The sequence below is a fragment of the Saimiri boliviensis genome, chromosome 2, assembly GCF_048565385.1.
Source record: "Saimiri boliviensis isolate mSaiBol1 chromosome 2, mSaiBol1.pri, whole genome shotgun sequence".
NCBI classification, from domain to species: Eukaryota; Metazoa; Chordata; class Mammalia; order Primates; family Cebidae; genus Saimiri; species Saimiri boliviensis.
Window position 1 is genome coordinate 82,776,495 of NC_133450.1, and position 26,943 is coordinate 82,803,437.

General features: G+C 46.6%; 1 protein-coding gene across 5 annotated transcripts; it reads left to right on the top strand.

Moving 5' to 3' along the window:
- The first annotated feature begins 3,371 nt into the window (after window positions 1-3,371).
- Window positions 3,372-26,516, top strand: EPB42 (erythrocyte membrane protein band 4.2). Of its 5 annotated transcripts, none has more exons than XM_074393768.1 (13): window positions 3,373-4,050; window positions 8,153-8,338; window positions 8,972-9,205; window positions 10,168-10,286; window positions 11,221-11,325; window positions 12,506-12,683; window positions 13,191-13,329; window positions 13,621-13,724; window positions 15,124-15,366; window positions 15,931-16,113; window positions 19,185-19,345; window positions 20,815-20,948; window positions 24,963-26,513. In XM_074393768.1, the coding sequence occupies exons 1-13, from the start codon at window positions 4,041-4,043 to the stop codon at window positions 25,123-25,125; spliced, it is 1,959 nt and encodes a 652-aa protein (XP_074249869.1). In that variant the 5' UTR covers window positions 3,373-4,040; the 3' UTR covers window positions 25,126-26,513. The 5 variants fall into 5 exon arrangements, with proteins under 5 accessions (XP_074249871.1, XP_074249869.1, XP_074249872.1 ...); XM_010339575.2 differs by having other exon boundaries at window positions 3,375-4,050; window positions 15,931-16,230; window positions 24,963-26,510; XM_074393767.1 differs by lacking the exon at window positions 3,373-4,050 and adding an exon at window positions 4,415-5,198 and having other exon boundaries at window positions 15,931-16,230; window positions 24,963-26,512.
- Window positions 26,517-26,943: the final 427 nt, after the last annotated feature.

The window sequence follows — 26,943 nt, forward strand, 5'->3', positions numbered from 1 at the left end:
AAAATATTAGCACATAAATAGATATTCATGGTACAAAGATACGAAGGGCATATAGAAAAAAGCCTAGGCACCGAGTTTCTCTATCTAGAAGTAATTTTCCAGAAATAGTCCATATAAACAAGCAAATTCGTATATATTCTCCCCACACACATACCCTTCACACGAAGATAGCATACTATTCACAGTTTTTTTCTACCTCACTTATTTCATTTATCAGTACAGCTTGGGCTGCGCGTGATGGCTCATGCCTGTAATCCCAACACTTTGAGAGGCCAAGGCTGGAGGATCACTTGAGCTCCGGAGTTAAGACCAGCCTGGGAAACATAGTGGGACCCCCACCTCTACAAAAGATAAAAAATTAGCCAGGTGTACTGGCCTATGCCTGTAGTCCTAGCTACTTTGGAGGCTGAGGTGGCAGGATCACTTGAGCCCAGAAGGTTGAGGCTGCAGTGAGCCATGATTGCACCACTGCACTCTAGCCTGGGTGACAGAGTGAGACCTTGTCTCAAAACAAATGAACAAACAAATCAAGCTTGGAGATTGTTCCACCTCCTTTATAGAGCTACTTCATTGTTTTTCACCTTTATGTATTTTATTGAATGCATGTCCCATAATTTACCTAATAACCTTATGCATGAATGTTTAGGTAGTTTTCAGTTGTTGGGGTTCAGGGGAGCCCTCAGCTTCCCTGAGAGGACATTTCTCTAGGTTCTTGGTCTGCTGCTCCCCAAGAATGGGAGAAGAGACCACGCATAAAAGTAAATGCCGGACTCAAAAGCGTCTGTAGAAAGTGACTTATTTAGGTAAAGAAAGAGAAAAAGGAGAAGAGAGAAAACTTCCATGAAGAGGAAGCGGGACCCCAGAGGGGAAGATTCAGGAAGAGAAAGACAGGTGCCACTACGTTGCTGGGGATTCCAGAGAGCTGGAAATCCGGTGTGGCTGAAGGAGGAGGGGAATTTATCCTGGGAGAAATTCCCACCTCCCCAAGTTCCTCTGGCCAATGAAAGGAGTGCCTTTAAACTTCCGCTAGGGTGATTGACTCTTAGTTTCTTCCCGCGCGCGGGAAATTTAAACATAAACCGTTAAATCTCCCGGATGGAGAGAGATGGGAGGGGCGCATGGAGCTGGGAAGTTCTTGCCCTTAAAACTACGCCCCCTTGTGGACCTGGAAAGAGAACAAATTTCCTCACAGTCTTTTGCGGTTATAAATATCAATGCACTGAATATACTTATATACATTTTATTTTACAACTGTTGGATAAATATCTACAAGTAGAATGACTGAATCTAATTATAGACTTTTTCTTTAAGTGAGAGCAGCTTTATTAAGAAAGTAAAGGAATGAAAAGAATGGCTAATCCATAGATAGAGCAGCCAAAAGTACAGACATTTAAAGTGTTAGTAGAAACTACTTAATTTCCCTCTGTTCTGGACTGAGTTTTGTCCTCCCCAAAAATTAATATGTTGAAGCCTTAACCGCCAATGTGACTGTATTTGGAGATGGGACCTATAAGAAGGTAATAAAGGTGAAGTGGGGTCATGAGAATGGACTTCAATCCAACAGAAATAATGTCCTTGTAAGAAGAGAAGACACCTGAGATCTTTCTCTTTCCCTGCAGACACACAGAAGAGGCCGTGAGAGGATTCACCTGCAAGCCAGGAAGAGCGCCTTTACCAGACACCAAGCCTAAAGGCCCTGATCTTGAGCTTCTATCCTGCATAAGGGTGAGAACATAAATATCTGTTGCTTAAGCCACCCAGTCTAACACTCTCCATAGAGGCTGCACCAATTTGAAGACACTGTATCATTTTTTTAAATTTATTTATATTTTTTTGAGACAAAGTCTTGCTCTGCTGTCCAGGCTGGAATGCAGTGGCACGATCTCAGCTTGCTGCCACCTCCACCCACCAGGTTCAAGCAATTCCCATGGCTCTGCCTCCCAAGTAGCTGAGATTACAGGTGCCCACCACCACATCTGGCTAATTATTGTATTTTTAGTCGAGATGGGGTTTCACCATGTTGGCCTGCCTGGTCTCAAACTTCTGACCTCAAGTGATTCACCAGCCTCCCAAAGTGCTGGGATTACAGGCATGAGCTACGGTGCCCAGCTGAGGCTGTATCAATTTAAATTTGCACTCCCACTAGTATTATAAGAGAGTAACTGTTTTCCTAAATCATCACCAACTCAAAATGTTGTCAAACTCTTTTATCTTTGCCAATCTAATAGGTGAAGAAAGAAGGATATCTCAGGGTGTTTTTATTTTGCGTTTTTATTAAGTGAGGCTGGACATCTCTCCATGGATTGTGTTTTTCAGCTCCATCAATTCACTTACTTTCCTCTCTAAATTGTGTATTCTTGTTAATATTTCGTCAAACCTTTTTTCAAAGTTCTTAGTTTCTTTGGATTGGGTTAGAACAAGTTCTTTTAATTCACAGAAGTTTCTTATCATCCACATTTTGAAGCCTGCTTCTGTAATTGGAACAAACTCGTTCTCCATCAAGCCTTGTTTCGTTGCTGATGAGGAACTGTGATCACCTGCTAAGGAGAGGCATTCTGATCTTGGGTATTCGCAGCCTTCTTTGGCTGTTTTCTTCCCTTCACTGTAGATTTCTCCATCTGTGGTCTTTATAATTACCGTCTTTGTAGTTGGATTTCTGAGTGGACATCCAACTTATTGATTCTCAGCGCCGAAATCTGAACCACCCACTGCGCCAACTAAATCAGCGGCGTTAAGACTGATGGTGCTTTTCTGACTCTGCACCAAGAACCAACGCTCCGAGGCGCCGGCAAAACCACCACACTGGTCACAAGAGTCGCGCTGACGACCCGTGGGGCTCCTCCGCTGGGAATCTCCTGGTGCGTGAGCAAGAAGAATTCATGTGCAGGTGTGGTGTCCTCTCGTTCTTTGCGCTTTCACTGGGAGCTACAATCCCGAGCTGCTAGTGATCAGCCATCTTGGATGTCTCTCCAACTTCTTCATTTCTTATGAAGAATCTTTCTTGGGAGAGAGTGGAAGGCAGAAGTTTCTTTTTTTTTTTTTTTACATAATAAGATCCTTCAAATGAGTTCAAAAGTTCAAAGTTTAAAAAGTGTAAAAGAGTAAACAGCAGAAAGATAACCTTTCTACCCCACTGCCTAGATCCCCTCCCCACAGGCAACCAATATTTTTTCCAGTATGTTTTATATCATTCTATAGACATTTCATATACATGCAGGCAAGTACAGCTTCTATGAGTGCTTCTGGTAACACAGTTTCAGAAGCCCAGGTAAGGCCAAATATGAGATCCTTGTCTTGTCTCTTCAGGAAATAAAGAAGGAAAAATTGAAAAGATGTAGGGCCTGAGTCCCAAGATAGTTCCAAACCTTCTCTGGTAGAGTGTCCCAGACCAGGTAGGCTTGGAAGAGTTGGGGCCCCAGCTTCTACTTTTAAGATACTTATTTTTCACCAACAAATTCTACTTCCTTATCTCTTTCACACAGATAAATTCCAGACACACATGTTCTCTCTATTATCAAAATAGCCCATGAACATCTAGCAACTTGCAGCCCCTGACATATTTAGAGCCTGAGATTTGGAGTTGGATATGGGCCTCCTGTTTGTGGTATCCTCTCTTCCAGAATCTTCCAGTGCAGTCCAGATGACATCTCTGAGAGTCTCTTGAAGCCACTGAAGCAATAGGTTTCAAGGTTTCCTCTAGGCTTCTCCAGTTGGCAGGTCTTCCCCATCCCACCCTCCTCCTCCAGGGCTGCCAGGCATATCCCTGCCTGGGCCTCCTGGCACAAAAGATAAAATGAACAGGGTTACTCCCAGCAACTGGTTCAGGAGATACCAGCAGGGAGGGAGTAGGAGAGAAGAAACTTGTCAGTGTGTCACAGGAGTAGTGGAAGGAAGTTTTGCTGTTTCCAGCTTCTTAAGCCAGCAAAAGTGCATTCATTATTTTCTGTCTGGAAGAGAGAAGGCACAGAAGGAGCCCAGAAGCAACAGTTCAAGACAGGTGCTTCCGGCGGCCAAGTGGATAAGAGAAGCAGCCTGAAGCCATGGGACAGGGTGAGCCAGGCCAGCACTCCACAGGGCTTTCTGGACTGTCTGCAGCCCCCACAGCATTATCTGTTTTCATTAAAGGAAGTAGGATGGATGGTGGGGAGAAAGATGGGGGTATAACCATGGGGGTGGGTGGGGGTACTGGTGATAGTGAGGTGGCTGTGGAGGGGGTGTGGTAGGTGGGTGTTGGTGAAGGTGATAGTGAGCTAGTTGTGGAGTGGTGTGATAATGGGTGCTAGTGGAGGCAGAGGTGATGGCGAGGTGGCTGTGGAGTATGGTATGGTAATGGGTGCTGGTGGAGATGACGGTGGGGTGGTTGTGGAGGGGAGTGTGGTAATGGGTTCTGGTGGAGGTGGAGGTGATGATGATGTTGCTATGGGGTGGTTATGGGGTAGGATGTTGGGGTAAACTGGTCATGATAGTTGTATGATGATGGTGAGATGGTGATGGTGGTTAATTTAACATGGGTTTATATTCTTATCCCAAGGTCATCATAGCATAAGCATTCACAGCTTACTGATACAAATGAGAGATACTATATGATACAAATGAGAGACACACTGGGAAGCATGAAGGTGCCAAAGCTTCTAGACCAAATAGGAGAGTAGGAGAGGTGGGAGTCAGGGAATCCACCTAAAAAGGGTAGAGGCAGACACAAAGCAAGAAACCAGCAAAGGTGGTCAGAGTTACAGCACTCTTGGCAGGAATTATTATCTCTTGGCCTGGGAACTGCCTGGCTGTCTTGTGTCCTGAGAGAAGGAAGTGGGTAGGCAGAGGGAGATGATGTGGAGGTGTGGGGACAGTGGGATGCAGCTGTGGTTCTGTTGCTGTAGAAACTGCCTCACTTCCCTGCCCTTGTTGGCCTCTGGTGTGCAGAGGGCAACTGACCCTGAGACCAACACCTGAGGGGGGAAAAAAGAATTCTGGGTGAATTCAGTCAATCATCTCAGCCACATCTTGTGAAAATAGGACAGACACCAATATATCATTCTTTTTATTCTGTAGAGACCAGACAAATTAAAAATCTACTCAATCAGAGAAACACATTTGAAGATATCAGGAGATTGTTTAGTCTAGTCCCAAATCCCTGTGGGCGCTAAATCCTTTCCAGGCAGTGGATGACAGACAGCACAGTAGCCACCAGATGACAATCAGTGAGTATGAGCTCATGATGTGCTGTGGTGGCTGGAGCTGGCTTGTGCTAGTTTGCAAGAGCATATTGCTAAAATTTGAGGCATCTTGTGAACCAGTTCTTAAACACAGGCATTATTAAAAATTAAATTATATAAACTTACAAATAAAAAGCTATATTAAAAAGAAAGTTAATAAGCACTCTAAACTTGTCACCTCCTACGTAATTTACCTCTTTTTACCTTTATGTTCTTGAGGGTGTTTATGTCCCCTGTATCTCTGTCGTAGAAAAACTACATAATTATGTCCCACTCTGTGTTTCCTCATAGCTCTGTGTTCGCTAACATCACCTCAGTAGCTTCTAACTGGCCACAGGGGGAGTATTTTACACCACAGAACTCTGGCAAATGCTGTAACTCTGTACTGTCCCCTCACCACCCCTCCTCCCTCCAGCCAGTTGTCAAACACAAAACTGCTTAAGGGGCACATTTGAGGCAACGCTGGGGCATTGTGAAAGGCAGAGATTGAGGAGGGTGCGGTACTGTGCACCTCTGAAGAGCATTTCACGTGGTCTCTGTGTTAACACAACTTCTCATGGGCTGTGGTACAAATAGGAGATGCTGGGAAAACATGAAGGTATCATTGCCTCAGGACCCAGTGGGAGAGAAGTAGGAGTTAATGAATCCACCTAAAAGGGGCAGAGGCAGAGATAAACTAAGAAACTAGGCAGACCTAGAGAATGCAGAAACCTCAGAGGCCCTGTGAGGGTCTGGTGGCACAGGTCGGGGCCTGAGGCCCCTGTGATACATTTGAGAAAATCTCCTTTAAGGCTGTCTCAATGTTTTCATCCATTCATTGACAGAGTAAACGCTGATTGGCTATCTATTGAGTTCTGCTGGGGCAGGTGATGCAGATATTAGAAAGCACTGTACCTCCGGGAGTTCACAGTGAAAGAGGGAGCAGAGGGCTAGGCAGGTGATGGGTATCAAATGGGTTAAGTGCTGAAGAAAGAGGACTGACCTCTGCCAGCAGGAGTCAGTGAAGGCTACAGAGGTGGGTGCCTTTGGATCTTGGAAGATGAGTAGACATCTGCCAGGTAGAGAAGAGATGGCGGAGGCTTCCAGACAGAACCAGAATCCAGATGAATTCTAGTAACATTTGCTGTAACACTGTGGTCATTACATGGGTTCAGATACGCTGAGGCTCAAGTCATATGACTTAGAATGTGACGAGGGCATTGGACCATCCAATCCGACTCAACCAGTCGGCAGCAGCAGGCTCATCCTGGGCCCCAGCACAAGCTTTGTGCTAAGCAGAAAGATAAATCATTGTTGGTTTCTGAGTGCTGCTGTGCTTCAATTTGCAAATCCCTGCCTCCCTGTGGCTACTTTATCTATAGCCATGGGCTATAGTAGAGGAGGGGGATACAAGGATGCAAGGGGCACCCAAGGACATCAGGATGAGAGACAGAAGTTTCTTCCCTCCTCTGCACACTTTCCTATTTCTTCATATTCAACCACTTCTGTTCTTTTGTCCTAAATAGATATCATTGGCATCTTCTATCATCCCCAACACTAGTGAAAGAAAAAGCAGAACATCCTTCCCCTCTTCTCTTCAGCTATAAGCCAGAGGGACTGGGGACTGAGGGAAATTTGAAGTAGGAGTATCCTGAATTTGACAAGATATGTCTTGTAGTCTAATGGACATTGCCATCAGGGTCATATCACTTCTCTGAAGTGGGTTAGACTTCATTTCATACCTGCAAGCAAAAGCTATAGCTTCTCTCTTAGGGCAGCTGAGCCAGTGCAAAAACCGCAGGCTGCCTTTCAGACCAAGGAGATTCCCAATGGCCTTCTGCCATCAAAGGAACAAAAGTACACAATTCCTTTCCTTTGCTGGAAAAAAAAAAAAATCCTAAACCTCTTTTTCCAGCATTGTTCTTTATCTTTTGACTTCTCTACTCCTGTTGTTTTCTCCCTCTTAAGTTAATCTGTTCTCACACTGTTATAAAGACATAACTGAGACAGGGCAGTTTATAAAGAAAAGTGGTTTAACCAGCTCATGGTTCTGTGGGCTGTACAAACTTCTGCTCCTGGGGAAGCCTCAGGAAACTTATAATTATGGCAGAAGGTGAAGGGGAAGCAAGCACATTTTCACATGGCTGATGGGAGACAGAGAGAGAGAATGAAGGGGGAGGTGGTACACACTTTTAAACAAGCAGCACTAGGGGGATGGTGCTAAACCATTAGGAACCACCCCCATGATCCAATCACCTCCTACCAGGCCCCTCCTTAACACTGGGGATTACAATTCAACCTGGTATTTGGGCCTGGACACAAACCCAAACCATATCACCTCTATTAAATGAGAATTGAAACAAACTCATAAAACTCTTGAGCCACCTCCTTGAAGGGTTTTTCTGGGCTGCATAGTGCTGTGAGTTTATGATAAGACTAGGTCAAAGAGCCATCATGCACAATCTCAGGTGAGTCAGTTCCATACTCAGCCTAACTCTTCTCATCTATAAAACAAGAGAATTGGACTCAGTGATCTCAAAACCAGCTCTAAAAATAATCTGGTTGTGCTCTAAGAAAAAATGAATAGGGGTGAGAAAGATTGTGGGTTTTATTCATTGCTTGTGGACTGGGACCAGAAAAAGGAGGTCAACAATGAGAATAAGCATTGTTCTTATTAATAACAATATTAACTGTTTCATTTAATGGGGCTTACTATGTATCTGACACTGTGCTAAATGTATTATACATCATCAAATCCCCACCACTCTGGAAGGAGGGATGATTTTTCTAAGGAAAATGAAACCGAGACTCAGGGTGGTTAAGTTACTTGCCTGGGATTGCACTAAAAAGTAAGTGGAGCCTAGGATTTGAACCCTGGTCTCTCTGACTCCAGAATCTCTGCTTGTACTTACGCTGTCACGTTTACCTAGTTTCCATGACTTCTGTCTTTCCCATAACAGCCCTGGGTATCAAGAGCTGCGACTTTCAGGTAGCAAGAAACAATGAGGAGCACCACACCAAGGCCCTCAGCTCCCGGCGCCTCTTTGTGAGAAGGGGGCAGCCCTTCACCATCATCCTGCACTTCCGCGCTCCAGTCCACGCATTTCTGCCTGCTCTGAAGAAGGTGGCCCTCACTGCACAGACTGGTTAGTGAGACAGGCCTAGACCCCTTTGGCAGCAGCCCTGGGGATTTCTCTCCAACACCCTGTTAAGGAATCAAGGGGCAAGTGGCCCACACTGCAGCTGGGCCATAAGAAGTCCTGCCTACCTGGCAGGGCGGTCATGAGGGTGCCACAAGACGATGTGCCTGGTAAATATTATTTACGATGACTCAGAAGCTGCCCAGCAGCAGCATCACCAAGGGCTTCCTTTCGGTTGCACAGATAATAGTAGCTTTGTAGAAAATTCTGGATGGAATCAAATCCAGGCTAAATATAACATTTAATTGCTACTGTTTATTGAATCCATACTACCTGTCAGTTGTTGGGCCAAGTACTTCACATGCAGTATTTCATTCAGTCCTCACACGGGTCATGAAGCAGGTACCATTGTGATGCCCATTTTACAGACTACAAACCTTTCTAGATGTAGGTCCATGGGCACCGACAGCCTGTGTTCTCCTATCACTCTTTCTTGATGGGCCTCATTTCTGGATGGGTCGCTTTCATTGTCCTCCAAAAACAACTTTCGCCTGCTCCATCTTTGTAATACCCTGACCTTATTACTCTGAGTTGTGACCAAGAAGTCCCAATGACTGACTGATCACTGTGTGACTGCAGGAGAGCAGCCTTCCAAGATCAACAGGACCCAAGCCACATTCCTGATTTCTAGTCTGGGGGACCAAAAGTTGTGGAGTGCAGTGGTGGAGGAGAGAGATGCCCAGTCCTGGACCATCTCTGTGACCACACCTGTGGATGCTGTCATTGGCCACTACTCGCTTCTGCTGCAGTTCTCAGGCAGGAAGCCATGCCTCCTGGGCCAGTTCACGCTGCTCTTTAACCCCTGGAATAAAGGTAAATTTGGACCTTGGCCAGCATGGGCTACACAGGGACTCCAGGCACTGGAGCTGGGATGCAGTTCTGGCAGGGAGCACCTGTGCCAGGCCCTCTCTAAGGGCAGCACCAACACCTAGTCTGTGCCAGGGCCTTCTCCCTGGATGAACCAGCTCTCAGACTCAGGGTGCTGTCTTGGTGTCACCCCTGGGAGAAGCAGGTTGAGGCTTCCCACTGAAAGCAAAAGGTGTCTCACCACCAGACCCTGGTGCTGGCTCAGGCTATTTTGGTCACAGGAGTTGAGACTCACTGAGATAACGCTGGGAAAGCTGCCCTTCATTTTAGCAGTACAGGGGTGAGAACTGGAGAGGGCTTCAGGATGAAGTGGTCTGAGGATGGACTTCTCTCCCTCTCCCTGCTATTCTGTGTCCAGAGTGCTCTCAGGTTTTGCAAGGCCTAAAGCTGATGCAATCTGGGGGACCCTCTTATGAAAAAGAATATACAGTTCTGAATTGATAAGGCTACCCACCAACCAGGGCCCCAAGGGGTCTGTGTTATCTCACAAGCTTCTTCTGCTTTCCAGGATATCTTCTGTTCCTGTCTTTGCTCCTCTCTTCTGGCTCATTCTGTTCTTGCAGATTGCTGGGCACTCTCCAGACCCACCTGCCCTGTGTTGCCCAGGCTGGTCTCAAACTCCTGGCCTCAAACTATCCTCCTGTTTTTGCCTCCCAAAATGCTGGGATTGTAGGTGTGAGCCACTGGACCTGGCCAACCAAGCTTTTTAAGGTTGTTCTTGTCTGCCTGGCTCACCATAAAGGCCGCACTCTGATTGACCCAGGGACTCTGGGCTGGGTCCCAGTGGGGACAGTGTTGAAGGGGTGGCCAGCAGCCAAACCTAATCTCAGCAGGGAGGACAGAGGCCTGGATATGAAGGGTGGACCTAGCACCCCCCACAGGCCCTCAACCCTACCCCTTCTCACCAGATGATGCTGTGTTCCTGAACAATGAGGCTCAGCGCAGGGAGTACTTGTTGAACCAGAATGGTCTCATCTACCTGGGCACAGCTGACTGCATCCAGGCAGAGTCCTGGGACTTTGGCCAGGTACCAGGGCCCTCTAGGGGAGGAGTGTGTAGAGTGACTGTCCCATAACCTTGTATGTTCAGGCTAGACAGACCTGGTAGGTCCAAAAACCCCTGGTCATGAGACCATTTCTCTAGCCCATTTCAGCCTTGTGGTGCCTTCCTTTCCTTTGGACCACATCAGAACATCCTCCGGAGTTACCAGAATTATTTTCCTTAAAACTGGTAAATCAAGCCTCAGTTAAATCCCCACTGTCTTCGAGATAAAAACCAAATACCCCTAGCCTAACATCCACAGCCCTTCCAGCCAGGCCCCTGCTTTCCTTTCTCTATGAACCACGCCATGTTCTAACTCCTGACCTCCCCAGAGCAACAGGCTGAATGTTCCCTCTGCCAGGAAGGGCTTCCCACCCTTATCGCCTGGCAAGCTCCTACCCCTCTCTCAAGACCTTCTCTAAGCCCCAACCCCAAAGGCAGAGGGAGCCTCTCCACTGTGCTGCTCTGTGCTGGCATCTCTACAAGAGCCCTGGCCATGCTGCTGTGCTCTGTATCTAAGGGGCTGCATGACCATCTCCATTCCTAAACCATGGGCTCCTCAGGAGCAGGAGCTACCTCGGTATTCTCAACCCCTGGTTCAGGGTTGGCAGGAGCAGTAGGGGCTCACTAAATAGAAATGGAATGCAATGCGATGAAACAAAACCATGCAGCACTAGTCCTCAAGAGCTTACACCCTACTGGGAGTCAGACAACAGAACAGGCAAAGGACTGGATGCCTGGGAAAAGGAACCCAGGGCACATTGAGAGGTGGGAGGAGGGAGCCAGAACTCTGAGGGATGAGGCAAGGGAGGCAGGTGTGGAGCGCGGGTCTGGGAGAAAGACGAGATGATGAGGCTATCTTGTGGGATGAGTGCCTGACCTGGAGACCGTTCATCATGGCCCTGTGTGATCCTTAACAGTTTGAGGGGGATGTAATTGACCTCAGTCTGCGCTTGCTGAATGAGGACAAGCAGGTAGAGAAGTGGAGCCAACCGGTGCACGTGGCCCGTGTGTTGGGTGCCTTGGTAAGTGAGAGGCTGGGGAACCAGATGGGGTGGAGGTAAGGCAAGAGCCCTCTGACAGACCTGCCCCATCACCGTGACCCCGTAAATCACAAATGGCCCCCTCTTCCCAGGGTGTTGGGACAGTTCCTACAGAAGGGTCTGAGGAGGAGAAAAAAGGCAGGCAGTAGCATCCACAGCTGGAAGAAAAGCAAAGAAATGTGTCACACCTCAGGACACAAGCTCACAGAAGACTAAGCCCTTCTTTCCATCCCCACACCCAGCCCCAACTTGGAGCTTAGGTCCATGGGAAAGAGCAGGAAGGGCCCATCTTATCCAGTGCTTGCTGCTGTGGTGATCAAAGGGACTTCTAAATTATTTGTAAGAATATGAAGACCATGATGGTTACCAGGCACAGTGGCTCACGCCTGTAATCCCAGCAATTTGGGGGGGCCAAGGTGGGTGGATCACCTGAGGTCAGGTGACAGACCAGCCTAACCAATATGGTGAAATCCATCTCTACGAAAAATACAAAAATTAGCTGGAGGTGGTGGTGCACACCTGTAATCCCAGCTACTCGGGAGGCTGAGACAGGAGAATTGCTTGAACCCAGGAGGTGGACGTTACAGTGAGCCGAGATTGCACCACTGCACTACAGCCTGGGCAACAGAGCAAGACTCCATCTCAAAAAAAAAAAAAGGAGAATATGCAGACCATGATGGTAACTTGGTGCTTTCCCTTGTCCCTAAAAATCCTCTCAGAGGAGTCATGCATTCGCCATTCCGTCTTTGCCGCTGATGTGCCATCTGAAAAGGTGGCAAGGATCCAGGCCAGCCTGCGAGTTGAAAGAAGCTTGGGATAAATGGCCTCCAGGACCCAGGTGCAAACCACCTCAAACGAGTCAGGTTGGAGGACTAAGAACCGGTGAAACCAGCCTCTGAGGAAGGGCAGCTCTTAGGCTCCTCTTTGTTGCTGGAGCCAGAGGACTTGTTAAGAAGGAGGGTCCTGGACTTCTGCCCTAGAGTATTACCCAGGGGCCTGGGACAGAGCCCAGGAGCTGCAGGTTTAATCAGTACCAGGTAGCCCTGATGCCGGAGATTTGTTTGCCATAGTTGGAGTACTGCGGTGAGCCCTCTTTACCCATGCACTGGAAGCTGTCCTGCCAGAGGGACTCATACTGACATCCACACATTTCCCCAAACAGCTGCATGCTCTCAAGGAGAAGAGGGTCCTGCCCAACCCGCAGACCCAGGCCACCCAGGAAGGAGCCTTGCTGAATAAGCGACGGGGCAGTGTGCCCATCCTGCGGCAGTGGCTCACCGGCCGAGGCCGACCTGTGTATGAAGGCCAGGCCTGGGTGTTGGCCGCTGTTGCTTGCACAGGTTGGTCCCCTTGTCTGCCGTACAGAGTGCCCTGCCTCTTGGGTTGTTCCCTGGCCTTCCATATGGGAGGGACATTTCCAAAAGCAGGGGCAGCCTCCCTGGGGCTGCATTTCCCCATCTCATCACACAGAAGTAGTTGTCTCAGGCAGCTCCTCCCACCAGCTTCTGCTGCTTTTCCCCTCAGCAAAGTTGGGCTAATTTGCAAACTCTGCTCCCAAATTCACTTACTCTCCTAACTCTGCCCTAGCAGGGCAGCCCTGCAGTGCTGTGTTCTAGGTTCTGTTGCCCTCTCCTCTGCTATATACCCCACATGCGGTAGAACCTGTGCCTTATTGATTAGCCTTTATGCGTCTTGTTCTTGGCTGCCACTTCTGGCTGCACTCCTCCTCCCAGGTTTTCAGTGCCCAGAGGAAATGTGAATGTGCCCATACTGAAAATGCCCGCCTTCCACACACGCCCAGCTTGATCTCTTGAGTGCCCCCTGACACTCCACCCCTCTTCTTACAGTGCTTCGATGCCTGGGAATCCCTGCCCGCGTGGTGACTACCTTTGCCTCAGCGCAGGGCACCGGTGGGCGTTTGCTTGTAGATGAATACTATAATGAAGAGGGACTTCAGAATGGAGAAGGCCGGAGAGGCAGAATCTGGTGAGAAGCCCTAGAGAGATTAGGTTCCAAGCCAGGAAGGGCTGTAACCCTGCATGGCACACCTCTGCAGGAGCGCCATCCCCTGTGTGACCCTGGCATGGAGGAGAGTAGGCTTTCAAGACCCTTGGAGGCAAGCACTGATGGTCAGTGGTGGTGTACACTCCCCTTCCTGGGAGTGCCACAGCCACTGTGACACAGTGACCTCCCATCCCACTGGAACAACAACTCTGCCAGAACCTCTTCAGCACCCCTTTTCCTTCCCACTTGAATTTTTCTCTTTGCTACATTTAGGATCTTTCAGACTTCCACAGAGTGCTGGATGACACGGCCTGCCTTGCCCCAGGGTTATGATGGATGGCAGATTCTGCACCCATGTGTTCCTAATGGAGGTAGAGGTAAAGCCTAGAGGTGGGTCTAGGACCACGCAGGGCTGCACAGAGCTGCAAGAGATGAAAGAGTCCCCTGGAGAGGACTCGGGAGCAGCAGGCAGTCCCAAGGGGTCTGCGTCCTCGAAAACAGAAGCACGAGGCATGACAGTGGCCAGCAGAAGGCTGATCTGATGCCATTGGGCTCATGGGAAGAGAGGTGCCAGCCATCCCGGCCACAAGGTTATAGGGAGATGAGGTACCTTAGAGCAGTGGGTTAGGGAGTTGGGTTGCAGTGAAGGGCAGAGAATCTTTTTTTTTTTTTTAAATAATTTCCACTTTTATTTTAGATTCAGGGGCTAGATGTGCAGGTTACATGGGTCTATTGCATGATGCTGAGATTTGGTGTGTGATTGCTCCCATTACCCAGGTACTGAAACATAGTACCCAACAGTTTTTCAACCCCTCCCCATCCCTTATGCCTCTAGTAGTCTCCAGTGTCTGTTGCCATTTTTATGTCCATGAGTATCCAATGTTTAGTTCCCACTAATAAGTAAAAACATGCAATATTTGGTTTTCTGTTCCTACATGAATTTGCTTAGGATAATGACCTCCAGCTGCATCCGTGTTGTTACAAAGGACATGATCTCATTCTTTCTTATGGCTGTGTAGTATTCCGTGGTATATATGTACCATATTTTCTTTATCCAACCCACCACTGACAGGCACCTAGGTTGATTCTGTCTTTGCTATTGTGTATAGTGCTGCAACAAACATAGGAGTGCATGTGCCTTTTTGGCAGAACAATTTATTTTCTCTTGGATATATATCCAATAATGGGACTGCTGGGTTGAATGGTAGTTCTAAGTGCTTTGAGAAATCTCCAGCTTTTTATAGGATCATAAGATCATAAGGATCTTAAGATGGTGAGTGGCTGTGTTAGGTCAGGGGCTTGCAGGAGTGGGTTCTGAGGACGTGGATGAAGAGGGTATCAGGATAGGCTACAGCCCAGAAAAGGAAGCTTCAGGACCCATAAAAGATAGCTCTTCCTCACCCAGGAACAGAAATGGCATAGAGCCTGGCACCTAGTAAGTGCTCAAGAAAGGCGGCCCTATTCCTGTGATATCTGTAGTAAAGCTGGTTTAGGAGTTTCTCACGCTAAGTGTGGCCCTCTCAGCTTCTGCCTGTCCATTTCCTGAGATGGCTCCTGCCACATGCCATGACCAGAAAATCTTGTCACTAAATAGTTGATCACTAAATAGTTTCACCTCTGTGACTCTCTCAGAAGCCCTGCCTAGTGCTGACCTCTGACCTTGGTCCTCGGGGAGGGAAAATAGGCAAGAGGATGGGGACTGAGGTTATGCAGCTCTGAACTGAGCACACAGGTCTAGGCATGGCTTCCGGGCTCACCAGCCTTTCTCTCCTTCAGTCCTGGGGTCCTGTGACCTGGTGCCAGTCAGAGCAGTCAAGGAAGGGATGCTGGGGCTGACCCCTGCAGTGTCAGACCTTTTTGCTGCCATAAATGCCTCATGTGTGGTCTGGAAGTGCTGTGAGGATGGGAAACTGGAGTTGACTGACTCCAACACAAAGTATGTTGGCAACAACATCAGCACCAAGGGTGTGGGCAGTGACCGCTGTGAGGACATCACTCAGAACTACAAGTATCCTGAAGGTATGGGCCAGGGAAGGGCCCCAGGCTTCTCAGTACCTGAAACAGCAAATGAGGGAAAGGGATGAGGCTGGCAGATGCAGTCAGAAAGAGTCCCTGTCCTTTCCCCATCATATAAAACAGGGTTTCTCAACCCCATTGGACACCATTGACATTTGGGGACAGATATTTGTTGTAGGGGATGCACACCCTAGGACATTTAGCATCATTCCTGATCCTCAGAGTAAGTCTAAATTCTTTCACATAAAAGATTCAGTTCCCGGCAAAACTGTCCTCAGAGACAGTGTGACTTGTCCCCAACCTTGCTGTCTCATCGTTCAAGGGGCAAATTCATAACACTTGAAAAAGAACTTGGTCCTTGAGTGGCTTGGAAGAGACACACTGTGTCAGTGGTGGATCTGCCTCACACAGACATTTTGGGGCTAAATATGGCCTTAGAGGTTTGCAGAGCTCTTGTGACTTTGGCATTTGGGCAGAAGTGGGTAAATGGTTTTGATTCCTGGGCTTTTATTAGAAGCATTTCTAACTCCTGGGTAAAAGGTTGGCTTTGTTTCTTCCCTTCTCCAGGGTCTCTTCAGGAAAAAGAGGTGCTGGAGCGAGTCAAGAAAGAGAGAATGAAATTTGGGAAAGACAATGGCATCCGTCCTCCCAGTCTCGAGACTGCCAATCCTCTGTACCTATTCTTGAAAGCACCCAGCTCCCTACCCTTGAGAGGGGATGGCCAGATCTCAGTGACGCTGATTAACCACAGTAAGCAGGAGAAGGCAGTACAGCTGGCAGTTGGGGTCCAGGCTGTGCACTACAACGGTGTCCTTGCTGCTGAGCTCTGGAGGAAGAAGCTGTCCCTCACAGTCAGTGACAACCTGGGTAATGCTCTATGGCCACACCAGACATCCCACACACATATGGCCCCTGCCTTGGGCAGGCAGCAGCCACAGGGCACCCCCTGCAGTTTCTCAAGATGGCCTTGAACCCCTGGTGCTCACTCTTACGCTCTCTCTCATTCACTCATTCAACACATATTTATTGGGCCTGAAGCAGGAAAAAAACATGATACCAACTGCAATCAGATCAGTAAACAGACCCTTCATAGCAGTGTGAAAAGTGTTTGCTGAATTTAACAGAGTATGATGGCAGGGGAGCATCTCCTTCAGGCTGGAGTAGGCTGCCCACAAATAAATTGTACTGCATTGAATTTGGAAGGATGAGTAGGAGAGTAATGGCCAGAAAAGGAAGTCACAGCATTCCAGATGGAAGGAGCAACATGTGCAAAGGGCCCTCCTTATGCCTGAGGTTCTTATTTAATTGGTCTGGGATGGGGTCCAGGCATTGTTTTCTTTTTAAAACAAACAAAAAACACCCTGTGTTATTCTGTGGTTAAGATTCCCTGAACTGGAGCAATTGCTCTTAATTTTTGCTGCACATTAGAATCACCTGGGGAAGTTTCATGCTCAGCCTGTGTCCCACGCCAGTTAAATCAGAAATTCCCTGGTATCCCAGGCTTGGTGGCTCATACCCATAATCCCAGCACTTTGGGAGGCCAAGGCAGGTGGATCACCCGAGGTCAGGAGTTAAGACCAGCTGGCCAACGTGGTGAAACCTTGACTCTACTAAAAATGGAAAAATTAGCTGGGTATGTTGGCACGCATCTGTAATCCCTGCTTCTGGGGAGGCTGAGGCAGGAGAATCACTTGAACCCAAGAGGCGGAGGTTGCAGTGAGCCAAGACATGCCACTGAACTGCAGCCTGGGCAACGCAGTGACACTCCATCTCAAAAAGGGGGGGGGGGAAAAACTCTATGGTGGAACACATCAGAATTTTTAAAAACTCAGGTAATTCCAATGTGCAGACAAGTCTGAGAATCAGTTAACTAGAGCTTGTCTACAGCATTGCAACAGCCTTCTAACCAGTCACCACACCTCCAGTCTCTGCATCACTCTTCCCTTTCCAAGCATGGGAGGAGTGGAGTCAGGGGAGTGATGTGAGAGCTGGACAGGGCCCGGGTCACACAGAGTCTTATCTGTCTTGCTAAGGAGTTTGAGTTTTGTTCTCTGAATAATGGAAAGCTGGTGGAAGGTTTCAACCAGAGTAGTCAGTGGAATCAGAAATTCATTTTAACAAGAAAGAACTTTTGGCAGAATGGAATGGAAGGGGTCATATAAAAAGAATGTTTCTTAACCTTGGCTGTACATTGAGTCATCTGGTGAACTTTTTTGCGGGGGATGGGGACAGCCTTCTGAGCCAGAATAGGCTCTGAGACTCCAGTCATTTGGGAAACTAAAAAAATACTAATGTCTGGGCCTCACTGCCAGAGTCTGATGTAACTGATTTGGGGTATAGCCTGGCATTAGGATTGTTTTGTAAAGTTCCCGACTTGATTCTAATGTACATCTAGTGTTGAGAACCACTGGATTGAAGATGAGAAGATTTTGTAGTCATCAAGTCAAGAAATGAAGGCTAAACTAAGCTGGAAGCACTTAGAATTAAAACATGTTAAGGAGTTGGGATAGATTGGACTTGTGAATGTGTGAGTGTATACGTGTATGGTGGGTGCTTCTGGTATGGGTGGTTCACTAGAATAGGAAAAATGGGGAAGAGCAGGTTCGGGGAGAAAAAGGATGTATTTGTTTGTGGCACATAGTGTCTGAAAGCCCACGATACATCCAAATGGAGCTGACCAGTAGGCAGCAAGAAACCTTGATAAGATAAAGTTCTGGGCTGGAGCTCAGACATGAAAATTCCAGAACAGGGGGGCCAACAAAGAGTCAGGGCATAGATGAGCTCATGGTTGTGGGGAGAGGACAGTGAGTAGATGACAGGGTAAGGAGGGAACCCAGCAGCAGCAGCAGCATTTAGGAGACGGTCAATGGAAAAGCAGAGAGAAAGGGAGGCCAGAAAGTCAGAGGAAGGGGGCACCCAGCAAGGTTAGCAGAGAGGGTGTGAGGTATCAATGCTGAAAAGCACCATTAAGAGAGTGGCCTTACAGGGAAGCTTCCTGGGCATTAAGCCAATTGAGTTGGGAAGGTGAGACAAACTGCCCAGTCCTCCCTGGAGGCATGACAGGAAAAGGAAGGCTAGGGTTTAGTTAGCCAGGGACACTGGGCAGAGGGAGAGAGCTGAACCTGCTTCCATGCTGAGGAAAATAAGCAGGCAAGAGGGAAAGAATGCAGCCTCAGGAGAAATGGGTTAAAATTGACAGAGCTATGCTTGGGGAAATGAGACAACTAGAATAATTATAGCTCACATTTATTGGGCACTTATTTTTGCCCAAAATGGTGTTAAGTGCTTTATATGCATCATCTTATTAGCCCTCACAACAACATTCTGAGGCAAGAACCATTGCTATTGCCACTTTACAGATGAGATGAGACACAGAGAGGTTCAATAATTTACTCAAATACGTCATCCCCTGAGCAGTGGTGACAGTAGGAACAGATGTTTCTGTCTGTAGGGTGACAGAGCAAGACCCTGTCCCTAAAACAAAACAAAAAGCCTACAAACAACACAAACCATCCCACTAGGAAGGCATTATTATGAGACAAGGACAGTGAGGCCCAAATAGCTTAACTTGCTCTAGTTCACTGGGACCGTTCCCCAACCTCACTAAGGTGATCTGCCAAGAGTGCTGTTGGAGGTGGTGATGAGTATGAGGGTGAGGAATGGGGTCTTGAGTGAATTCCAAGCATACAGTTGCTGGGGGAAATGGGGCATTTTTCTGACCTCAGTGAGGCCCTGAGTTCTTTGCATTGTGCATGTAACTATGGCTGTTTCTGGGGTACACGCACCCATTGGCACTGACTCCACCTGTTTTTGTGTTTCAGAAAAGACAATAACCATTGGCCTGTTCTTCTCCAATTTTGAACAAAATGTACCTGAGAACACCTTCCTTAGACTCATCGCCATGGCAACATACTCTGAGTCCAGCCTTAGCTGCTTTGCTCAGGAAGACATTGCCATTTGTAAACCACATCTTGCCATCAAGGTAGGCACCAATCCTCCCCTGAGTTGTCCTCAATCTGCCACCACTCAGGTCCACATTTCAGAAGTAATCCAAGCCCCTTCAGAGCAGATGACTGTGCTACAGGATTACCAGAAAATGATACATTTAAGAGCTTTTTCTCTTGAGAGACATAGTTTCTTACATACCCTACTAAGGTTTAAATCTTCCAACTTCTTTAGTTAGTTAAGTAAAGGTTTCTAAAATTGGGGCATTCCTAGTTGCTGCCTCCTATCTACAGGGATCATAATAGCCTATGTTTATTTAGCACTTCCTACACATGCCAGAGGATTTTTCACATCCTTTTTTCTTTCTTTTTTTTTTTTGAGACGGACTTTTGCTGTTGTTACCCAGACTGGAGTGCAATGGCACGATCTCGGCTCACCGCAACCTCCGCCTCCTGAGTTCAAGCAATTCTCCTGCCTCAGCCTCCCAAGTAGCTGGGACTACAGGCGTGCACCACCATGCCCAGCTAATTTTTGTATTTTTATAGAGACAGGGTTTCACCTTGTTGACCAGGATGGTCTCAATCTCTTGACCTCATGATCCACCCGCCTCAGCCTCACAAAGTGCTGGGATTATAGGAGTGAGCCACCATGCCCGGCCACCTCCTTTCTCTTTCTAAGCCCTGTGAGGTGGAATTGTTCCCATTATTGAGATTTAAAAAAAAAAAAAAAAAAAAAAAAAAAAAAAAGCTGAGTCCTAGAGAGCAACATGCCTAAGATCATAAAAACAGGAAATTCTTGAGGCTTATGGCTGTGGTCCAGCCCTCTTTCCATGTGTCTACCCTGGCCAAAATGAATGAGATCTGATCCCTGCCCTCAAGCAGGTTATAGTTTAGTTAGGAAGACACAACATTTGGTGTTCTAGGTAAGTGCTTTAATAGATGCACAAAGTTGCTATGGAATAAGTGAAGCAGTAAGTGAAGCAAAGGGTATTAATTCCAGCTGGTGGGTTTGGGGATGACTTTATGAAGGAGATGACATTTATGCTGGACCTTGAAAAATGAATACTCTTTCAATATAGAGGTAAGGGAAGGCCACTGAAGGCAGAAGACAGCAAAGAGGTGCAATGGAAGGTAGCCTGAGGGGTGTGCTTGGGATGGGACAGTTCCTGATGGGGCTGGGATGTCAGTCATGGGAAGAACAGGTGAGGTGGGAAAGGGAGATTGGGGGAACACCATGAAGAACTCTGAATACAATGTAAGCTGAATTCCTAAGATGTTGAGAAACCTTCCAAGATGTCTGCATAGAGGAGAGGCACCATCACAAATCGTCAGTGTTGGACCAAGGGTGAGAATAAATGCAGGAAGAGCAGGTACAGCGGGTAGAAGACATCAGCTGTGAATTTTGGGTCAGCTTGGCAGAGATGAGGAAACTTACTGAGGGTACAGGGATACAGGGGAGAAGAGTGGCTATGTCCTTGACATCCACCAGGCATTCCTCTTCCCACAGATGCCAGAGAAAGCAGAGCAGTATCAACCCCTCACAGCCTCAGTCAGTATCCAGAATTCCCTAGATGCCCCCATGGAGGACTGTGTGATCTCTATCCTGGGAAGGGGGCTCATTCATAGGGAGAGGAGCTACAGGTAAGTGATGGCAGACTTCTCTACCCCCCTGAAATGTCTCAACAGTCAGAAAGGCAGGGCACAAGAGAGAGAATCTCTCTTTGTCGTGTCCTTGCAGACAGCAGATACCCACAGAAACTGAACTAAAGGATTAGGGCTACCAAGTGGCTTCCCTCATTCTGGGACCATTATATCTGCAGGAGAATAGGAGTGAGGCAGGCTATGTGAGCCCCTTGGGCACCTACTTGCTCTCATTGCTGCCCTGATCATGCAGGAAGAGCCTGGGTATTTCTGTGAATGCAGGCGACGGCATTAGGGCTGGGTATTGGAGAGTAATGAAGGGAGGACAGGCTACCTCTCATTGTGATCAGAGGGCTGCATTCTGGCAGTCACCACCACAATACACAATTTAATTTATTCCCTTTTATTCCCATTTTCACCACCACCCTTCATGTCCTTTTGTGTACTGTTGCTTTCATGAGCCTGTATTTTTAACTTATATAAATTTATAATTAATTGCTTTTCTTACTTTTCACTCAGAACTATGTTCTTAAGATTTATGCCTATATGTCTTCTGCTACATAATACTCCATCATGTATACCCACCACTTTCTACCACTCTGCTCTACAGAGATGGGCACCCGGAGTGCCTCCAACTCTGACACTGAAAATAATGTTACAGTGAACATCCTCACATAGGTCTCCTTATATACTTGTTTGAAACTTTGGTGGAGTCTGAGGATATATATACCCAGGAATAGAATTGCTGGGTCACTGGATATGATGTGGTTTAAACAGGTACTGTCAGATTTGCAGAATGGCTGCAAGTCTCCACTCCCTCCAGCAGTACATGAGAGTTTCGATATTCCTACCCCTCCTTCATTCTTGGCAATACCCAACTATTAATACTTTCTTCTAGTCTAATTAAAATGAAGTAATATCTTACTATTGTTTTAATCGCAACTCTTTATATGTTTTGTTAGCCTTTTATGTTTTCTTCTCGGTAAGTAGTTTGTCTTTATTTTGCCCACTTTTCTTTTGGTGTCTCTACTCTTCCTTCTTGTTGATTTGTAGAAGTTCCCTGTATAGTCCAGGTATTAGTCTCTTGTTGATTTTAAATGTTGTGAGTATCTTCTTTCGTTATGTCTACTGCATCCTTAGTTGAATACACAGTATTAAAGCTCAAGATACCTATACCTACTGTCCTGAGGTCCCTAGCAGATGTGTAAGTTACTGAGTCACTCTTGCTAGTAAGTCAAGAAGAGGGACTGTCAACATTTAACCAGACTCCTGTGGTCTCCCAAATCAGTTGTGGGGCAAAGCTCCTCAAAGTAAGTCTGTCACCAAAAGAAGGTTTATAGGCAGGCCAGGAGGTTGCTGACAAGGCTCCAAACGTCACCTGCTGACATACTGACATCCTCTCAATAAGCCTGCTACATCCACTGTGCTTAGCAATAAGCAAAGGTTCCAAAGCAATAGCTCTTTGTATTAGTTTATGTTCATGCTGCTGTGCTGATAACATACCTGGGAAGAAAAAGAGGTTTAACTGGACTTACAGTTCCACATGGCTAGGGAGTCCTCCGAATCATGGAGGGAGGTGAAAGGCACTTCTAATATGGCAGCGGCAAGAGAAAATGAGGAAGAACCAAAAGTGGAAACCCATGATAAACCCATTGGATCTTGTGAGACTTACTATCACAAGAATAGCATGGGAAAGACCAGCCCCTGTAATTCAATTACCTCCCCCTGGAACCCTCTTACAACACATGAGAATTCTGGGAGACAGAATTCAAGTTGAGATTTGGGTGGAGACACAACCAAATCATATCATTCTGCCCCTAGTCCCTCCAAATCTTATGTCCTCACATTTCAAAACCAATCATGCCTTCCCAACAGTCCCCCAAAGTCTTAACTCATTTCAGTATTAACCCAAAATCCACAATCCAAAGTCTCACCTGAGGTAAGGTAAGTCCCTTCCACCTATCAGCCTGTAAAATCAAAAGCAAGCTAGTTACTTCCTAGATACAATGGGGGTACAGGTATTGGGTAAATACAGCCATTCCAAGTGGGAGAAATTGGTCAAAACAAAGGAGTGACAGGGCCCAGGCAAGTCCAAAATCCAGCAGGGCAGTCAAATTTCAAAACTCCAAAATGATCTCCTTTGACTCCAGGTCTCACATCCAGGTCACACTGATGCAAGAGGTGGGCTTCCATGGTCTTGGGAAGCTTTGCAGGGTACAGCCGCCCTCTCAGTTGCTTTCATGGGCTGGCATTGTCTGTGGCTTTTCCAGGTACACAGTGTAAGCTGTCGGTGGATCTACCATTCTGGGGTCTGGAGGATGGTGGCCCTCTTCTTATAACTCCACTAGATAGTGCCCCAGTAGGGATTCTGTGGAGGCTCTGACCCCACATTTCCCTTCTGCAGTGTCCTAGCAGAGATTCTCCATGAGGGCCCCACTCCTGCAGAAAACTTATGTCTGGGCATCCAGACATTTCCATCTATCTTCTGAAATCTAGGCAGAGGTTTCCAAACCTCAGTTCTTCACTTCTGCGCACCGACAGGCTCAACACCATGTGGAGGCTGCCAAGGCTTGGGGCTTCCACCCTCTGAAGCCATAGCCCAAGCTGTATGTTGGCCCCTTTCAGCCACAGCTGGAGTGGCTGGGACACAGGGAACCAAGTCCTTAGCCTGCACACAGCACAAGGACCTTGGGCCTGGCCCACTAAACCAATTTTTCCTCCTGGGCTTCCGGGCCTGTGATGGGAGGGGCTGGCATAAAGGTCTCTGACATGGCCTGGAGACATTTTCCCCATGATCTTCAGGATTAATATTAGGCTACTTGCTACTTATTCAAATTTCTGCAGCTGGCTTGAATTTTCCCCCAGAAAATGGGTTTTTGTTTTCTATTGGATAGTCAGGCTGCAAATTTTCCAAACTTTTATGCTCTGCTTCCCTTACAAAGCTGAATGCCTTTAACAGCACCCAAGTCATCTCTTGAATGCTTTGCTTCTTAGAGATTTATTCCACCAGATATCCTGAATCATCTTTCTCAAGTTCAAAGTTTCACAAATCTCTAGGGCAGGGGCAAAATGCCACCAGTCTCTTTGCTAAAATATAGTAAGAGTCACCTTTGCTCTAGTTCCCATCAAGTTCCTCATTTCCATCTGAGACCAACTCAGTCTGGATTTTATTGTCCATATTGCTATCAGCATTTTGGACAAAGCCATTGAACAAGTCTTTAGGAGGTTCCAAGCTTTCCCACATTCTCCTGTCTTCTTCTGAGTCCTTCAAACTGCTCCAATCTCTGTTCCAAAGTCACTTCCACATTTGCAGGTATCTTTTCAGCAATGCCCCACTCTACTAGTACCAATCTACTGTATTATTAGTTTATTTTCAGGTTGCTGATAAAGACACACCTGAGACTGGGAAGAAAAAGAGGTTTAATTGGACTTACAGTTCCACATGGCTGGGGAGGCCTCAGAATCATGGTGGGAAGTGAAAGCCACTTCTAACATGGTGGTGGCAAGAGAAAATGAGGAAGAAGCAAAACAGAAACCCCTGATGAGCCCATCATATCTTGTGAGGCTTACTCACTATAAACAGAATAGCACAGGAAAGACCAGCTCCCATGATTCAATTACTTCCCTCGGGTCCCTTCCACAACACATGGGAATTCTGGAAGATAGAATTCAAGTTGACATTTGGGTGAGACATAGCAAAACCATATCACTCTTCCAGAGAGACTCCAGTAGCATTACCAGGAATTGAAACAGAAGGAAGTCACAGATGATGAAAGCAACAACAGATGTAGCTTGTTAGCCCTTAGGATGTGTCTATTCTCAACCATGCAGTTGCTCAGCATTGGGTGGCTCCTGTCTTCTATTCCTTTGTAAACACTTCTATTTTAATAGCAAGGTACTTAGATGTTTATTTGTGCATGGTCCACCTCTTCAAGCAAGGAAAGACCAGTCACTGGGACCAGCAGAGCAATGAACCTGGGACAGAACTACCATCTGCCTTTTCCTTTATTTCAGATTAGGTTCAGTGTGGCCCGAAAACACCATGTGTACCCAGTTCCAGTTCACGCCGACACACCTGGGGCTCCAGAGGCTCACTGTGGAAGTGGATTGCAACATGTTCCAGAACCTAACCAACTATAAAAGCGTCACTGTGGTAGCCCCTGAACTGTCAGCTTAAACTTCAGCTCTAGCACCACTCTCCTGCCAGCCCTTGACTCTACAATCTAAATCAAACATGTGCTAGAAGAGAAACTTTGCATCTCAGTGTTTGTGTTGCTATAAAGGAATACCTGAGGCTGGGATAGTTTAAAAGAAAAGAGGTTTATTTGACTCACGGTTCTGCAGGCTGTACAAGAAAGAGTGAAGTCTTCAGGCTACTTCCACTCATGCAGGAAAGTGAAGGAGTCAACATAAGCAGAGATCACAGGGCAAGAATGGGTGGGAAGGGGGTAGATGCCAGGTGCCAGCCTCATTTTAACAGCCAGCTCAGGAGTGAGGGAGGGAGGTATAGAGTGAGAACTCACTCATTACCCCAAGGACAGAACCAAGCCATTCATGAGGGACCCAAACACCTCCTATTAGACCCTACCTCCAACACTGGTGATCAGATAGCCAAACTACATCACTCTGTAACCAAACTACATTTCAACATGAGGTTTGGAGGATCAGACAGCCAAACTACCTCACTTTGTTTATCAGACAAATGAGTAGTCATTCAAGTTGGGCAGAAGAGTGACCAAGAACAAAACTAGATTCCCAGAAATCAATAATTAACATGTTTATTTCTGTCACCCCAGCTAAGGCAGCCATGAAGACCAATTGTCTTACAATGGACACTAGTGGGTGAAGTGACAAAAAGAAGCCTTTGAAAAGGTGCTCAGATACCTTTACAAAGTACATTCAGATTTTCAGGTTCAGGTTTTTTGCAACCATTCTACTGCTCATTAGTACACTCATTAACTTGCAGGTAAGGGAAAGAACCTAACACTTAAATCATTCTTAGATTTCTCATGAAGTGGGATGATATTATCCTAAAATGGAATTTTTAGGTAATCTTAGAATTACATTGGTGAAGCTTGGTGCAGTGGCTCACGCCTGTAATCCCAGAACTTTGGGAGGCTGACGTGGGTGGATCACCTGAGGTGAGGAGTTTGAGACCAGCCTGGCCAACATGGTGAAATCCCATCTCTACTAGAAGTACAAATATTAGCTGGGTGTGGTGTGCACATTTGTAATCCCAGCTACTTGGGAGGCTGATGCCAGAGAATCACTTGAGAACCAGGGAGGCAGAGGTTGCAGTGAGCCAAGATTGTGCCATTGTACTCCAGCTTGGGGGACAGAGCAAGACACCATCTCAAAAAAAAAAAAATGTACATTGATCAGTGCTTTCTCTGATTGTTATCCTTAGAGATCCAAACATGACTGAACAAAGTTATACAATATAGAACCTGAGAGAATTATTCACCTATAGATAAATCTTTATATTAGAGTTTTCTATTCATTAAGTGTCCCACAGTTAAAGTCTCATGTTAATAACATGAATTTGGTCCAGTAGAAAAATATTATTTAAAAAATATATTAAAAATAGGCTCTATAAGAAGAAAGAACTAGACTCCTTTTGTACAAAGTTATTTTGTGTGTTATTTTATTGCCTTGGCACTCTATCAGTTTAGTTTTAGTTCCTTCCCTTTATGACACTTGTACAAAATGGCGCTTTCAAACAGTAAATTAAAACACATTTGGCTTAAGGAATTTCAACCCCCAGTATACACTAGTCACTCAAAGAATGACTGTCGTTGCTGATTATACCTAGAGAGAGCAGAAAGGCATATGTGAAGAATTACACCTACAGAAGGAAAAGGACAGGCATTAGAGGTGGTGGAGACCTGCAGGACGTGCAAAAGGCCCAATTCGGCTCACCAGAATATACATCACTACAGGTTTATGCTGCTTTCCAATATGAAGTCTTCTAGACTGATGCAAAAGTATAATTAAG